Source organism: Cyclopterus lumpus, chromosome 6, assembly GCF_009769545.1.
Source record: "Cyclopterus lumpus isolate fCycLum1 chromosome 6, fCycLum1.pri, whole genome shotgun sequence".
Taxonomy (NCBI): Eukaryota; Metazoa; Chordata; class Actinopteri; order Perciformes; family Cyclopteridae; genus Cyclopterus; species Cyclopterus lumpus.
The window spans coordinates 1,770,794-1,786,840 of NC_046971.1; the positions used below are offsets into that span (position 1 = coordinate 1,770,794).

At 46.6% G+C, this 16,047-nt stretch overlaps 1 protein-coding gene across 1 annotated transcript; it reads right to left on the minus strand.

Annotated features, from left to right (window-relative positions):
• Positions 1 to 450: 450 nt before the first annotated feature.
• myod1 (myogenic differentiation 1) lies at positions 451 to 2,557 on the minus strand. The gene is made up of 3 exons (XM_034534910.1): positions 1,905 to 2,557; positions 1,103 to 1,181; positions 451 to 692 (listed from the first exon to the last, which is right to left on the minus strand). The coding sequence occupies exons 1-3, from the start codon at positions 2,508 to 2,510 to the stop codon at positions 451 to 453; spliced, it is 927 nt and encodes a 308-aa protein (XP_034390801.1). The 5' UTR covers positions 2,511 to 2,557.
• Positions 2,558 to 16,047: the final 13,490 nt, after the last annotated feature.

Genomic DNA, 16,047 nt, shown 5'->3' on the forward strand with positions numbered 1-16,047 from the left:
AATTGGTATTTAAATTTTTCCTCTCGTGATTATTATTCGGAACGATAATTATTTGTCGCTAAAAAAAATTTGTATTATTTTTTTTTAATTCTCCACATTCATTATTTATTAAAACAGCGGTTGAATTAAGACTGAATTCATATTTAGAAATAAAAGATCTTTTTGGACTTTATCTCACGAGCTTCATGGAGTTTGTTCAGCGGCTTTAAAATCTATAAAAATCTGATTATAAAATATCAAACTCCATCTGCTGATGACGACTGAGTGAGATTTAAGATTGTTCATCTTTCACACTCAGTTATTATTATTAATATTAATAATAATATTATTTTCCTGTCAGGAATGAGCTTCCAAACATTTCAGCTTCAGGAAATCAAACGGGATGATTTTGTTTCTGCATCATGAAACAAGAGTTTGTGAATTCATTCAGAAGTCCGGCCGTGGAGGTCTCTAGAGGACCTGGTAGATCAGGTTGGGGTCCTGGCTGGCGGTCGGTGGGGGGGCGTGGGGGGGCCCCGGGGCCTCGGCGACGGGGGCCGGCAGCGAGAGCCCGGGGCCGGCGGAGGCAAGAGGAGGAGGAGGAGGAGGAGGAGGAGGCAGCAGGCTGCTGTGGTCTGTGGAGATCCGCTCCACGATGCTGGACAGGCAGTCCAGACTGGAGACCACCGAGCTCCGGCTGCTCTTCAGACCGCCTGCACCGAAACCCCCGTTAATATTCATAACCTCGCATTATTAGTTTCATTTAAAGGTTTAGTGCTGAGCATCTGATTAATTAGTTTAATCAAAGTATGACATCATCATCATTATTATCTGGTTTTTTTACTGTAAATAATAATAATAATAATAATAACAACAAACTGTTTCTTTCTTCATATCTGGATTAATTTAACGAGATATTTCAGTAAAATGTGATAAAAGTTGAGTGAGAGTTCCCAAAGAAAGCCTAATATTTGTTAAATTACACTAGAGATTATTCAACATTAATTAAATGATGCTTATTAAACAAATTAAATGTTTCTAAATTTCTACAACATTTCTTTCAATTACAAAATATTATTTATAATATTGTCTAATTAATATATAGTAATTTGAAGTTTCTTACCATTTGGAGTCTCGGAGAAATAAGAGCTGTCATAACTTCCTCTGCGGTTTGATTGACAGGTCGGGGTGTTGAAATCCGTCTGCAGAGAATCAAAACAAGAGAAATTAATTTAACAAAAGGACATTTCATAACTTGTGAAAACATTCCCATAATATTCTAATCAAGAGAAAACCAGAAACTTAAATGAACAAAAGAAAAATAACTTTAAACGTCAAATTAAAAACAATAAAACACCAAAAAAACGGCAGAAAGTAATTTAGAAGAATTATAGAGAGAAAAAGAGTCAGATTTATTTTTAAAAATAAAGTCTTTCTTTGTAATAAAAGTTGTAGGTTTAAAGGTCTGAACATTAAAATCAAAGTGTCGGTTCGTTCAAAACTAAACGTGAGTTCCTCTTTTTAACTTTAAAACATGAATAAATGTGTTGCTTTAAAAACGCGAACATGTAAATTATTGATTTAAAAACAGAATAAATGAGATTTAACGAAAAAACGAGTTGCAACAAATGGGAAATAAACTAAACTTTGCTTTTAAACTACTTTTCTGTATTTTTCCTTCTGATCGTAAATGACATATTTCTGAACTTTGATTGAAAAACAAGTTCAAGTCGCCCAATAAAGGAGGAAATGATCCACTCGGATCGATATGTATTTAATGTGGAGTTTCATGCCGCGTGGGAATAATTAAACAATGTGATCAGAGCGATTTTAAGAATAAATCCGTCACACATATTTCAATAAGTACTAAATATATAAAGTCGCGGCGCGGCCGCGCGTAAAGACGCTCGGGTCCCTGAACGCACCATGCCGTCGGAGCAGTTGGACCGCGGGCTGGAGGCGTCCGAGTCCCCGCTGTAGCGCTCCAGCGCCGGGTAGAAGCCGTCGTCCGGGCCGCCGCCGCCGCGCAGCAGCGCCTGCAGGGACTCGATGTAGCTGATGGCGTTGCGCAGGATCTCCACCTTGGGCAGCCGCTGGTTGGGGTTGGCCGACGTGCAGCGCTTCAGGCTCTCGAACGCGTCGTTCACCTTGCTGAGCCGCCGGCGCTCGCGCAGCGTGGCCGCCTTGCGCCGGTCCGCGTTGGTGGTCTTCCTCTTGCAGGCCTTGCAGGCCCACAGCAGGCAGCGGCCGGCCTGGTGGTGCCCGCTGGGCGCGCGCACGTGCTCGTCGTCCTCCGCCTCGGCGCGGTGGTGGTGGTGGTGGTGGTGCGCGAGGGAGGACGAGGAGGAGGTGGAGGAAGGGGAGGGGGAGGGCGAGGGCGAGGAGGAGGAGTCGTCCGGCTTCAGCAGGCCCACGTGCACCAGCCGCGGGTCCAGGTCCTCGAAGAAGTGCATGTCGCTGGTGTTGAAGCACGGGTCGTCGTAGAAGTCATCCGCGGCCGGGATGGGGAAAGAGATATCCGACAGCTCCATGGTTCCGGGGCCCTGAACGCACCACCGAAGAACAACAATCCAGGAGGAGGAGGAGGAGGAGGAGGAGGAGGAGGAGGACCTGGAGCTGTCAGTGGTGGTGGTTCTGGACTGGGGAGTCCTGTCAGACTCTGTTCTGTCCTCTCAGCTGTTGACCTGGAGCCTCTTATACCTGGGACTGCCGCGGGGGGCGGGGCCAGCACCGTGCGGTCCTCCGGGCTCCGACCAATCAGCGGGCAGCGGGAGGGGTTTACAACGTCACGGTAATTAGTGTTCAATTACCTCTAACAGAGCAGTAACAGGGGGTAACATACTGCCCTCCCACTGGGGGGTACATTATATATATTTATATATATTATACACATGTGGGGGGTACTTATGTACTTATGTTTTATGTTATGTTTCACTTATTGTGGAGTTTATTTAAAAAGAAACGTGTTATTAAAATAAAAAGTGAGTTGATGAGGCCGGTTTGGGGAAACAATTATACAAATAACATTTAAATAAATAATGTAGGCGTGGCCTAAACTAGTAGAAAAACACACTGAATTGAAAATAATTAATTTTAAACAAAAACTTTTAAATAAACTAAAGTTAATTAAAGACGTGATTTAAAAAAAAGAAATGTGCACAAAACTAAACGATCAACTTGTTGAAATACAGTTCAAAGTCTGATGTTTAAGAAATGGAACTTTCTCATTTGTTTTATTAAAAGTTTTTTGTCAGCAGCTAGAAAGAAAAAAAAACAATAATTCAAAGTTGTTGTTATTTATACATACATTTAAATGTGAGGCTCCTGTCACACACAATAGGACCTGACCTTTTGACCTCGTTACTGCTGAAATCTAACAAAAAACTAATCTCTTTTTAACATTTTCATGGAAGTAAAACTAATCAAAAGACGTCCAAAATGATGAGAAATGACTCATATTTCAAGTCTTTAAGTCAAACTCATTTATTTAAGAGCATAGATACCGAATGAAAGCGTGAACTCAGCCTTCCTCCTCCTCCTCCTCATCATCTCTGCACCGACTCCCTCCAGACGACCTTAGAAATCCACATTATTGATTCATAATAAACCTCTGAGTCCCGGGCGGCTGCAGCACCGGGAGACGCCGCTGGAGGGCGCTGCGGAGCTCCGGTCCACAGCGGTCCACTGACTGGACTTCAAGTGTTCGAGGAGGTCTTCCTCGGCTCAGAGGATCACCCCGACCCCTCAAGAGGGACTGGGGGTCTTAGAGCAGAAGAGTGACCCCTCAAGAGGGACTGGGGGTCTTAGAGAAGAAGAGTGACCCCTCAAGAGGGACTGGGGGTCTTAGAGCAGAAGAAGAGTGACCCCTCAAGAGGGACTGGGGGTCTTAGAGCAGAAGAAGAGTGACCCCTCAAGAGGGACTGGGGGTCTTAGAGCAGAAGAGTGACCCCTCAAGAGGGACTGGGGGTCTTAGAGCAGAAGAAGAGTGACCCCTCAAGAGGGACTGGGGGTCTTAGAGCAGAAGAGTGACCCCTCAAGAGGGACTGGGGGTCTTAGAGCAGAAGAAGAGTGACCCCTCAAGAGGGACTGGGGGTCTTAGAGTAGAAGAGTGACCCCTCAAGAGGGACTGGGGGTCTTAGAGCAGAAGAGTGACCCCTCAAGAGGGACTGGGGGTCTTAGAGCAGAAGAGTGACCCCTCAAGAGGGACTGGGGGTCTTAGAGTAGAAGAGTGACCCCCTCAAGAGGGACTGGGGGTCTTAGAGCAGAAGAAGAGTGACCCCTCAAGAGGGACTGGGGGTCTTAGAGCAGAAGAGTGACCCCCTCAAGAGGGACTGGGGGTCTTAGAGCAGATGAGTGACCCCTCAAGAGGGACTGGGGGTCTTAGAGCAGAAGAGTGACCCCTCAAGAGGGACTGGGGGTCTTAGAGCAGAAGAGTGACCCCTCAAGAGGGACTGGGGGTCTTAGAGCAGATGAGTGACCCCTCAAGAGGGACTGGGGGTCTTAGAGCAGATGAGTGACCCCTCAAGAGGGACTGGGGGTCTTAGAGCAGAAGAAGAGTGACCCCTCAAGAGGGACTGGGGGTCTTAGAGCAGAAGAGTGACCCCTCAAGAGGGACTGGGGGTCTTAGAGCAGAAGAGTGACCCCTCAAGAGGGACTGGGGGTCTTAGAGTAGAAGAGTGACCCCCTCAAGAGGGACTGGGGGTCTTAGAGCAGAAGAGTGACCCCTCAAGAGGGACTGGGGGTCTTAGAGTAGATGAGTGACCCCTCAAGAGGGACTGGGGGTCTTAGAGCAGAAGAAGAGTGACCCCTCAAGAGGGACTGGGGGTCTTAGAGCAGAAGAGTGACCCCTCAAGAGGGACTGGGGGTCTTAGAGTAGATGAGTGACCCCTCAAGAGGGACTGGGGGTCTTAGAGCAGAAGAAGAGTGACCCCTCAAGAGGGACTGGGGGTCTTAGAGCAGAAGAGTGACCCCTCAAGAGGGACTGGGGGTCTTAGAGCAGAAGAGTGACCCCCTCAAGAGGGACTGGGGGTCTTAGAGTAGAAGAGTGACCCCCTCAAGAGGGACTGGGGGTCTTAGAGTAGAAGAGTGACCCCTCAAGAGGGACTTTTTTAAAATGTAAAAAAGCAGTAAATCATTTTTTCTAACTTTATTGACAAAAGTTTGAACCGTATTTCTGGACGAAAAAATAATGTCTGATTATATTTATCATTCTTTTGTAGTTATACGGGGCGCAGTATTTAGCATCAAGTGGTTGTTTTGTTTATGGGCTGATGTGTATTTTTTATATATTTTGTTTGTATATATGTATATATATATAAAAAAAAAAAATATATATATATATAAATATGAACAAAAAACATATATATAATTAAATATATATATGTATTTATTAATATATAAATATATATATTTATATATATGTAAATATATATATATATATATATATGTATTTATATTTATATATATAAATATATATATTTATTTATATATATATATTTTATCAAATGTACTAATACTACAAATGTACTAATACTACAAATGTATCAATACTACAAATGTACTAATACTACAAATGTACTAATACTACAAATGTATCAATACTACAAATGTACTAATACTACAAATGTATCAATACTACAAATGTACTAATACTACAAATGTACTAATACTACAACTGACCACATCGGACCTGAGCTGTAGAGGGAGACCACTACTCCACTCTGAGGTTCCTCCACTCTGAGGTTCCTCCACTCTGAGGTTCTTCCACTTTGAGGTGCCTCCACTCTGAGGTTCCTCCACTTTGAGGTTCCTCCACTCTGAGGTTCTTCCACTTTGAGGTTCTTCTACTTTGAGGTGCCTCCACTCTGAGGTTCCTCCACTTTGAGGTTCTTCCACTTTGAGGTTCCTCCACTCTGAGGTTCCTCCACTCTGAGGTTCCTCCACTTTGAGGTGCCTCCACTCTGAGGTTCTTCCACTCTGAGGTTCCTCCACTTTGAGGTTCCTCCACTTTGAGGTGCCTCCACTCTGAGGTTCTTCCACTCTGAGGTTCCTCCACTTTGAGGTGCCTCCACTCTGAGGTTCCTCCACTTTGAGGTTCCTCCACTTTGAGGTTCCTCCACTCTGAGGTTCCTCCACTCTGAGGTTCTTCCACTCTGAGGTTCCTCCGCTCTGAGGTTCCTCCGCTCTGAGGTTCCTCCACTCTGAGGTTCCTCCACTCTGAGGTTCCTCCGCTCTGAGGTTCCTCCACTCTGAGAGACGGATAACGAGGTGTCCCAAATGGCTGCTGACTGGACTCGGGGTGATTTTACAGGAGTCGTAAACCCGGAGGAGTCCGATGCCGCCGGCCATCTGGAAACGCCATCAGCTCCACTCCACTGTCCCTCTGCCGCAGCATTAATCTCGCCAATTTTACGGAACTCAAAGGGGGGGGGGGGGGGGGGGGGGGGGGGATGTACACCCGGACCGGTTTCAGGCCAGAGTCGGGGTTTCAGGTCTCCAGGGGTTTGACCTCCCTCCCTCCTCCAGCCTCGCGGGGTCGTAACTCCCCCGTCCCGTCTCTGGGCGCCCTCCCTGGATGAAGACCAGCTCTCTGCACTCGGAGGAACAACAAGAAGCCGAGCGATGAAGACACCTGCTCCTTCGGGATGAAGGCCAGGAGGAATAAATCCTGCTGATGGGGCGTTTGGGGGTAAAACGAGACCGAAGCTTCTCCGTCTCACAGATGAAGTTCGGATCATAAATTCTAGTTTTAAATCGACTCTTCTCACCGGATCGTCTAAACGAGGGTTCGACAGCCCTCCCCCACCCTGCTGGAGGGCAACGGGCCCTCGTGACCTCTGACCTCTGACAGTAACTCAGTGCATTTACTGAAGTACGGCACAGTTTTCTACTTTACATTTTTCTCTGGTTACTTCTCAGTTTCAGGTTTTAAAAAAGTAGTTTAAATGAGCCTCAACTCCTCCGACGAGAGCATGAAACATAAAATACTATCACACTAATAAAAGAGACATTCTGCAGAATTCTGCATGTATTTGTTATATATAACAAGTACTTTTAGTTGGTTATATTTTTCTTTGCATTTTGTTGTAAAAGACCTTGACTGGAGCAATTTTATTCTAAAAGAGTATTTGTACTGTGTGGTATTCGTACTTTTACTGCAGTAGAGGATCTGAATACTTCCCCGCCAGAATAAAAGCAGAATAAACTGCAGGTATAAACCGAGACGACTACAACATGTACCTCTGAGATGTAGTACAGTAAAAAGTACAATATGTACCTCTGAGGTGTACTACAGTATAAAGTACAATATGTACTTCTGAGATGTAGTACAGTATAAAGTACTACATGTACCTCTGAGGTGTAGTACAGTATAAAGTACTACATGTACCTCTGAGATGTAGTACAGTAAAAAGTACAATATGTACTTCTGAGATGTAGTACAGTATAAAGTACATGTACCTCTGAGATGTACTACAGTATAAAGTACATGTACCTCTGAGGTGTAGTACAGTATAAAGTACATGTACCTCTGAGATGTAGTACAGTATAAAGTACTACATGTACCTCTGAGGTGTAGTACAGTATAAAGTACATGTACCTCTGAGATGTAGTACAGTATAAAGTACAACATGTACCTCTGAGGTGTAGTACAGTATAAAGTACATGTACCTCTGAGATGTAGTACAGTATAAAGTACAACATGTACCTCTGAGATGTAGTACAGTATAAAGTACATGTACCTCTGAGGTGTAGTACAGTATAAAGTACATGTACCTCTGAGATGTAGTACAGTATAAAGTACTACATGTACCTCTGAGGTGTAGTACAGTATAAAGTACATGTACCTCTGAGATGTAGTACAGTATAAAGTACAACATGTACCTCTGAGATGTAGTACAGTATAAAGTACTACATGTACCTCTGAGATGTAGTACAGTATAAAGTACATGTACCTCTGAGATGTAGTACAGTATAAAGTACAACATGTACCTCTGAGATGTAGTACAGTATAAAGTACATGTACCTCTGAGATGTAGTACAGTATAAAGTACTACATGTACCTCTGAGATGTAGTACAGTATAAAGTACATGTACCTCTGAGATGTAGTACAGTATAAAGTACATGTACCTCTGAGATGTACTACAGTATAAAGTACATGTACCTCTGAGGTGTAGTACAGTATAAAGTACTACATGTACCTCTGAGGTGTAGTACAGTATAAAGTACATGTACCTCTGAGATGTAGTACAGTATAAAGTACAACATGTACCTCTGAGATGTAGTACAGTATAAAGTACTACATGTACCTCTGAGATGTAGTACAGTATAAAGTACATGTACCTCTGAGATGTAGTACAGTATAAAGTACAACATGTACCTCTGAGATGTAGTACAGTATAAAGTACATGTACCTCTGAGATGTAGTACAGTATAAAGTACATGTACCTCTGAGATGTACTACAGTATAAAGTACATGTACCTCTGAGGTGTAGTACAGTATAAAGTACTACATGTACCTCTGAGGTGTAGTACAGTATAAAGTACATGTACCTCTGAGATGTAGTACAGTATAAAGTACTACAAGTACCTCTGAGATGTAGTACAGTATAAAGTACATGTACCTCTGAGATGGTGGAGTAACAAGTACAATATTCAAGTATCAGAAAACATGGCCTCCTTCCAGAGGCTACAGCCACAGGGAAAGAAATACAACAAGTTTATTACAGAATAATAATCTAATCAGTCTTCTTTTTAACATCAGATGATCTTTATTTAATAAAGTTTCCTCGTGTCGTGATGCGTCCTATAGAGACTCTTTAAAGAGCTTTGAGCTGAAGATGCTTTATGTTTAACAGGAACAAGTACTCATGATCTTTTATTAAGGTAAACGTACAAAAGTATGTAAGTAGTACTTGTTTCGTCCTGACTTGATATACAGTTAGTCTAGTCTAATAGATCCCAACCTAGGGGGCGGGGCCCTCCAAAGGGTCACCAAATAAATCTGAAGGGTCGTGACATTAATAAAGGGAGAGAAGAAGAAACTAAGATCTCTCTCTCTCTATATATATATATATATATATATATATATAGAGAGAGAGAGAGAGAGAGAGAGAGAGAGAGATATACAGCCTCTAAATGGGCTCTATCAGGTCTCTATCTGGTCTCTGACAGGCCTCTATCTGGTCTCTGACAGGTCTCTATCTGGTCTCTGACAGGTCTCTATCTGGTCTCTGTGAGGCCTCTATCTGGTCTCTGACAGGTCTCTATCTGGTCTCTGACAGGCCTCTATCTGGTCTCTGACAGGTCTCTATCTGGTCTCTGACAGGCCTCTATCTGGTCTCTGACAGGTCTCTATCTGGTCTCTGTGAGGCCTCTATCTGGTCTCTGACAGGTCTCTATCTGGTCTCTGTGAGGCCTCTATCTGGTCTCTGACAGGCATCTATCTGGTCTCTGTGAGGCCTCTATCTGGTCTCTGACAGGCCTCTATCTGGTCTCTGACAGGCCTCTATCTGGTCTCTGACAGGTAGTCTATCTGGTCTCTGACAGGTCTCTATCTGGTCTCTGACAGGCCTCTATCTGGTCTCTGACAGGTCTCTATCTGGTCTCTGACAGGTCTCTATCTGGTCTCTGTGAGGCCTCTATCTGGTCTCTGACAGGCCTCTATCTGGTCTCTGACAGGCCTCTATCTGGTCTCTGACAGGTCTCTATCTGGTCTCTGACAGGCCTCTATCTGGTCTCTGACAGGCCTCTATCTGGTCTCTGACAGGTCTCTATCTGGTCTCTGTGAGGCCTCTATCTGGTCTCTGACAGGCCTCTATCTGGTCTCTGACAGGCCTCTATCTGGTCTCTGTGAGGCCTCTATCTGGTCTCTGACAGGCCTCTATCTGGTCTCTGTCAGGCCTCTATCTGGTCTCTGACAGGCCTCTATCTGGTCTCTGACAGGCCTCTATCTGGTCTCTGACAGGCCTCTATCTGGTCTCTGTGAGGCCTCTATCTGGTCTCTGACAGGTCTCTATCTGGTCTCTGACAGGCCTCTATCTGGTCTCTGACAGGTCTCTATCTGGTCTCTGACAGGTCTCTATCTGGTCTCTGACAGGTCTCTATCTGGTCTCTGACAGGTCTCTATCTGGTCTCTGTCAGGCATCTATCTGGTCTCTGACAGGTAGTCTATCTGGTCTCTGACAGGTCTCTATCTGGTCTCTGACAGGCCTCTATCTGGTCTCTGACAGGCCTCTATCTGGTCTCTGACAGGTCTCTATCTGGTCTCTGTGAGGCCTCTATCTGGTCTCTGACAGGTCTCTATCTGGTCTCTGACAGGCCTCTATCTGGTCTCTGACAGGCCTCTATCTGGTCTCTGACAGGCCTCTATCTGGTCTCTGACAGGCCTCTATCTGGTCTCTGACAGGCATCTATCTGGTCTCTGTCAGGCCTCTATCTGGTCTCTGACAGGCCTCTATCTGGTCTCTGACAGGTCTCTATCTGGTCTCTGTGAGGCCTCTATCTGGTCTCTGACAGGTCTCTATCTGGTCTCTGACAGGCCTCTATCTGGTCTCTGACAGGCCTCTATCTGGTCTCTGACAGGCCTCTATCTGGTCTCTGACAGGCATCTATCTGGTCTCTGTCAGGCCTCTATCTGGTCTCTGACAGGCCTCTATCTGGTCTCTGACAGGCCTCTATCTGGTCTCTGACAGGCCTCTATCTGGTCTCTGTGAGGCCTCTATCTGGTCTCTGACAGGTCTCTATCTGGTCTCTGACAGGCCTCTATCTGGTCTCTGACAGGTCTCTATCTGGTCTCTGACAGGTCTCTATCTGGTCTCTGACAGGTCTCTATCTGGTCTCTGTCAGGCATCTATCTGGTCTCTGACAGGTAGTCTATCTGGTCTCTGACAGGTCTCTATCTGGTCTCTGACAGGCCTCTATCTGGTCTCTGACAGGTCTCTATCTGGTCTCTGTGAGGCCTCTATCTGGTCTCTGACAGGTCTCTATCTGGTCTCTGACAGGCCTCTATCTGGTCTCTGACAGGCCTCTATCTGGTCTCTGACAGGCCTCTATCTGGTCTCTGACAGGCCTCTATCTGGTCTCTGACAGGCATCTATCTGGTCTCTGACAGGCCTCTATCTGGTCTCTGTGAGGCCTCTATCTGGTCTCTGACAGGTCTCTATCTGGTCTCTGACAGGCCTCTATCTGGTCTCTGACAGGTCTCTATCTGGTCTCTGACAGGTCTCTATCTGGTCTCTGACAGGTCTCTATCTGGTCTCTGACAGGTCTCTATCTGGTCTCTGTCAGGCATCTATCTGGTCTCTGACAGGTAGTCTATCTGGTCTCTGACAGGTCTCTATCTGGTCTCTGACAGGCCTCTATCTGGTCTCTGACAGGCCTCTATCTGGTCTCTGACAGGTCTCTATCTGGTCTCTGTGAGGCCTCTATCTGGTCTCTGACAGGTCTCTATCTGGTCTCTGACAGGCCTCTATCTGGTCTCTGACAGGCCTCTATCTGGTCTCTGACAGGCCTCTATCTGGTCTCTGACAGGCCTCTATCTGGTCTCTGACAGGCATCTATCTGGTCTCTGTCAGGCCTCTATCTGGTCTCTGACAGGCCTCTATCTGGTCTCTGACAGGTCTCTATCTGGTCTCTGTGAGGCCTCTATCTGGTCTCTGACAGGTCTCTATCTGGTCTCTGACAGGCCTCTATCTGGTCTCTGACAGGCCTCTATCTGGTCTCTGACAGGCCTCTATCTGGTCTCTGACAGGCATCTATCTGGTCTCTGTCAGGCCTCTATCTGGTCTCTGACAGGCCTCTATCTGGTCTCTGACAGGCCTCTATCTGGTCTCTGACAGGCCTCTATCTGGTCTCTGTGAGGCCTCTATCTGGTCTCTGACAGGTCTCTATCTGGTCTCTGACAGGCCTCTATCTGGTCTCTGACAGGTCTCTATCTGGTCTCTGACAGGTCTCTATCTGGTCTCTGACAGGTCTCTATCTGGTCTCTGACAGGTCTCTATCTGGTCTCTGTCAGGCATCTATCTGGTCTCTGACAGGTAGTCTATCTGGTCTCTGACAGGTCTCTATCTGGTCTCTGACAGGCCTCTATCTGGTCTCTGACAGGTCTCTATCTGGTCTCTGTGAGGCCTCTATCTGGTCTCTGACAGGTCTCTATCTGGTCTCTGACAGGCCTCTATCTGGTCTCTGACAGGCCTCTATCTGGTCTCTGACAGGCCTCTATCTGGTCTCTGACAGGCATCTATCTGGTCTCTGTCAGGCCTCTATCTGGTCTCTGACAGGCCTCTATCTGGTCTCTGACAGGCCTCTATCTGTGCAGCATCATGTGGAAGCTGACCCCCCTCTCTTACAGTGGGGTCCGGTCCACGGTGATTACCGAGCTGTCTGAGGGGGTCTGAGGGCAGTCCGTGTCAAGGGTGTGGGGTCCTGTTGACCCTTGGGGTGCTCCGGGGCTGAGTGCTGGCCTTTCTTCCCTCCTGGACCAGCTGACCCCCCTGGGAGCAGCCAGCCCCTCCCGTCACTCATCCTGCAACAGGAGAGGAGGAAGAACCAGGGGGGTCGACTCTGAACCAGGAGCTGCCCAAGATCCAGATCTCAGTTAACCTGGACTGGTGATCAGGTTCATGGTCTGTGTCTTGGAACTCTGAACCACCAGGACCGCCCACAATAAACATATCTTCATATAAGGAAATATTTTGGGAAATACATTTATTATTATATATATTTATTATACAGATTTCTGTCCAGTGAATATGAAGTCTGTTAGCGTAGCTTAGCATAAAGACTGGAAACAGAGGGCACAGCTAGCCTGGCCTTCCATTGCCTCTAAAACTCATTGTTATGCGCATATTAATATCAATCTGCTGATAAAGTCACTGATGCAGTAAAATTACTTATTGTCCATAATTGCAGGAGAGTTCACGTGAGGCTCAACATTATGAAACAATGTGTCAACTATCGTAAAAACAATGTATTTTTAGAAAACAGAATTCTTTTGGGGTCAAATTACATATTTTGTTTTGTTTTGTTTAATTTTAATTTCCAATATGTGATGTTGAGTTCTGTTAACTTAACAAAGCAGCAAAAGAGACACAAGATTATAACGAGACAGGACACACACACACACACACACACTCACACACACACACACACACACTCACACACACACACACACTCACTCACACAGACACACACACACACACACACACTCACACACACACACACACACACTCACACACACACACACGCACACACACACACTCACACACACACGCACACACACTCACACACACACACACACTCACTCACACAGACACACACACACACACTCTCACATCACACGCACACACACACACACTCACACAGAGACACACACACAAAGCGCTTAATAAACCTAACCCTTGCAGACTGACAGCGGAGGTGTCGGCCTTCACACCTGCTGCCTGCTGTAAACCACCAACACTACAACGACTGCATTGTCCTGCACTGGTGGCAGATTACTTTACACACACACACACACACACACACACACACACACACACACACACACACACACACACACACTGAGCTGGATTACCTCGCAGCAGCAGATTTACTGCCCTGCAGACAGTTGTGTGGTTTGTTGTTTGTGGACTGAAGTCAGAGTTCAGATTGAAGCTCAGAAGTCTAAACGATGACTTTGTTGCGTCATATTAACACAGAAAGAAACTAAAGGAATACAGATCAGGTCTGCATGAAGCGGAGCTTTAGAAATATAGTTTGATGTATTGTGTAGGATCATAATGTAACGTTAGCTTCAGTCTGATGTTAAAATAGTTATGATGGACGTATCCAGCAGAAACAGAGATATTGTGTTTTTTATTCCACATTCTTCTTGTAGGAACCCGACGCCTTCATTGACCACAATGCAACTCGATCAGCGATATTTGGGGTGGAGATTTAGCTGTTATGTGAGGGCCAATGCAGGTGAGAAGAAACATCATCATCAAACACATTCTCTGAGACTATAAAAGGATATATTAAACTCACAGATTTAGAAAAAAAAACATGTTGCCAACATGGTGCCAACATGGTGCCAACAAGGTGCCAACAAGGTGCCAACATGGTGCCAACAAGGTACCAACATGGTGCCAACATGGTGCCAACAAGGTGCCAACAAGGTACCAACATGGTGCCAACATGGTGCCAACAAGGTGCCAACATGGTGCCAACAAGGTGCCAACAAGGTACCAACATGGTGCCAACATGGTGCCAACAAGGTGCCAACAAGGTGCCAACATGGTGCCAACATGGTGCCAACATGGTGCCAACATGGTGCCAACAAAGTGCCAACAAGGTACCAACATGGTGCCAACAAGGTGCCAACAAGGTGCCAACATGGTGCCAACAAGGTGCCAACATGGTGCCAACATGGTGCCAACAAAGTGCCAACAAGGTACCAACATGGTGCCAACAAGGTGCCAACATGGTGCCAACAAGGTGCCAACATGGTGCCAACATGGTGCCAACAAGGTGCCAACAAGGTACCAACATGGTGCCAACATGGTGCCAACAAGGTGCCAAGTTGGCACCATGTTGGCACCTTATTGGACAGGTGTTAGCACCACATTGGCTCGACATTGGCACTATGTTGGCCAGGTGTTGGCACCACATTGGCACCACGTTGGCACCATGTTGGCACCATGTTGGCACCACATTGGCACCACATTGGCACCACATTGGCACTATGTTGGCCAGGTGTTGGCACCACGTTGGCACTATGTTTGCCAGGTGTTGGCACCACATTGGCACCACGTTGGCACTATGTTGGCCAGGTGTTGGCACCACATTGGCACCACGTTGGCACTATGTTGGCCAGGTGTTGACACCACATTGGCACCACGTTGGCACTATGTTTGCCAGGTGTTGGCACCACATTGGCACCACGTTGGCACTATGTTGGCCAGGTGTTGGCACCACATTGGCACCACGTTGGCACTATGTTGGCCAGGTGTTGGCACCACATTGGCACCACGTTGGCACCATGTTGGCTAGGTGTTGGTACCACATTTGCTCGACATTGTCACCACGTTAGCACCGCATTGGCCCGGCCTGCAGCGGGTCACAGCTGTCAAACAGATCAGCAGGACCAACAGCTGTCTCTTAAGAATCCTCCGGATCGTCATCAGCGGAGAGTTCCTCAGCTCACAACTGGCCTCATTACCGCCCTTAATGGAGGGAAGACAGAGACAAGGTAAATACAATTACTGATCAGAGCGCGGGACACCCGAGCCTGGAGCGGTGCCCCGTTTCACAGCCGGTACCCGACACCAGAGTCTTCCTCGTTACGGGGTCCGCCACCCCGACGCACTCTGCTCCCGCTATTTATTTCTGTTGTAAACTTCATCGGACCAAACAAAAGCCGGTCCGTTTGAAGCATGTTCTTGCCCTTTTGGAAGGGGAGGAAAGTAAATCTGGCGCTGAGGCCCGGCGAGACCCCCGGATGCCTTCTCGTGCCAGACGCTGTGATTACCCAGAAAGCCCCTGGAATGCCCCCCCCCCCCCCCCCCCCCCCCCCCCCTCGCTCATTAAAGAGACCAAGATAGCGCGGCCTGGTCCAGTGAGGGACGGAGGGCAAATGGATGCCGCAAGTGTTACGTGGCACAAATTAAACGATGATGAATGATGACGCTAAGAGGAAGGAGGGCGTTAAAAACACGACTATTTCCAGCGACAGCAGAAACAAATTCTTTACACATGAGAGGCGTTTGGAGTCTGTGGGTAATCGGACCACCGTCACGGAGGAACGTCGAGCATCAGAAACTCAGAAATATATACCACAAGTATCCCCACCAGTACTGTGACTGTAGTAATACTACTGATACTTGTACCACACCTGTGACTTGTAAACATACGGTAAAGGGGAAATATCATATGTGTGTTTCCAGGTGTTCAGGAGATCTTGAGTCGGCGTGGAGGGGTGGAGTTAGAGAGAATCGAACCTTCGATAAGCTCCTCCCCCTCAACAACTGCTGCTCGTAGTACCATGAATACTAATCATAAATACTCTGATAAGTCTCTTATTTCCCGGT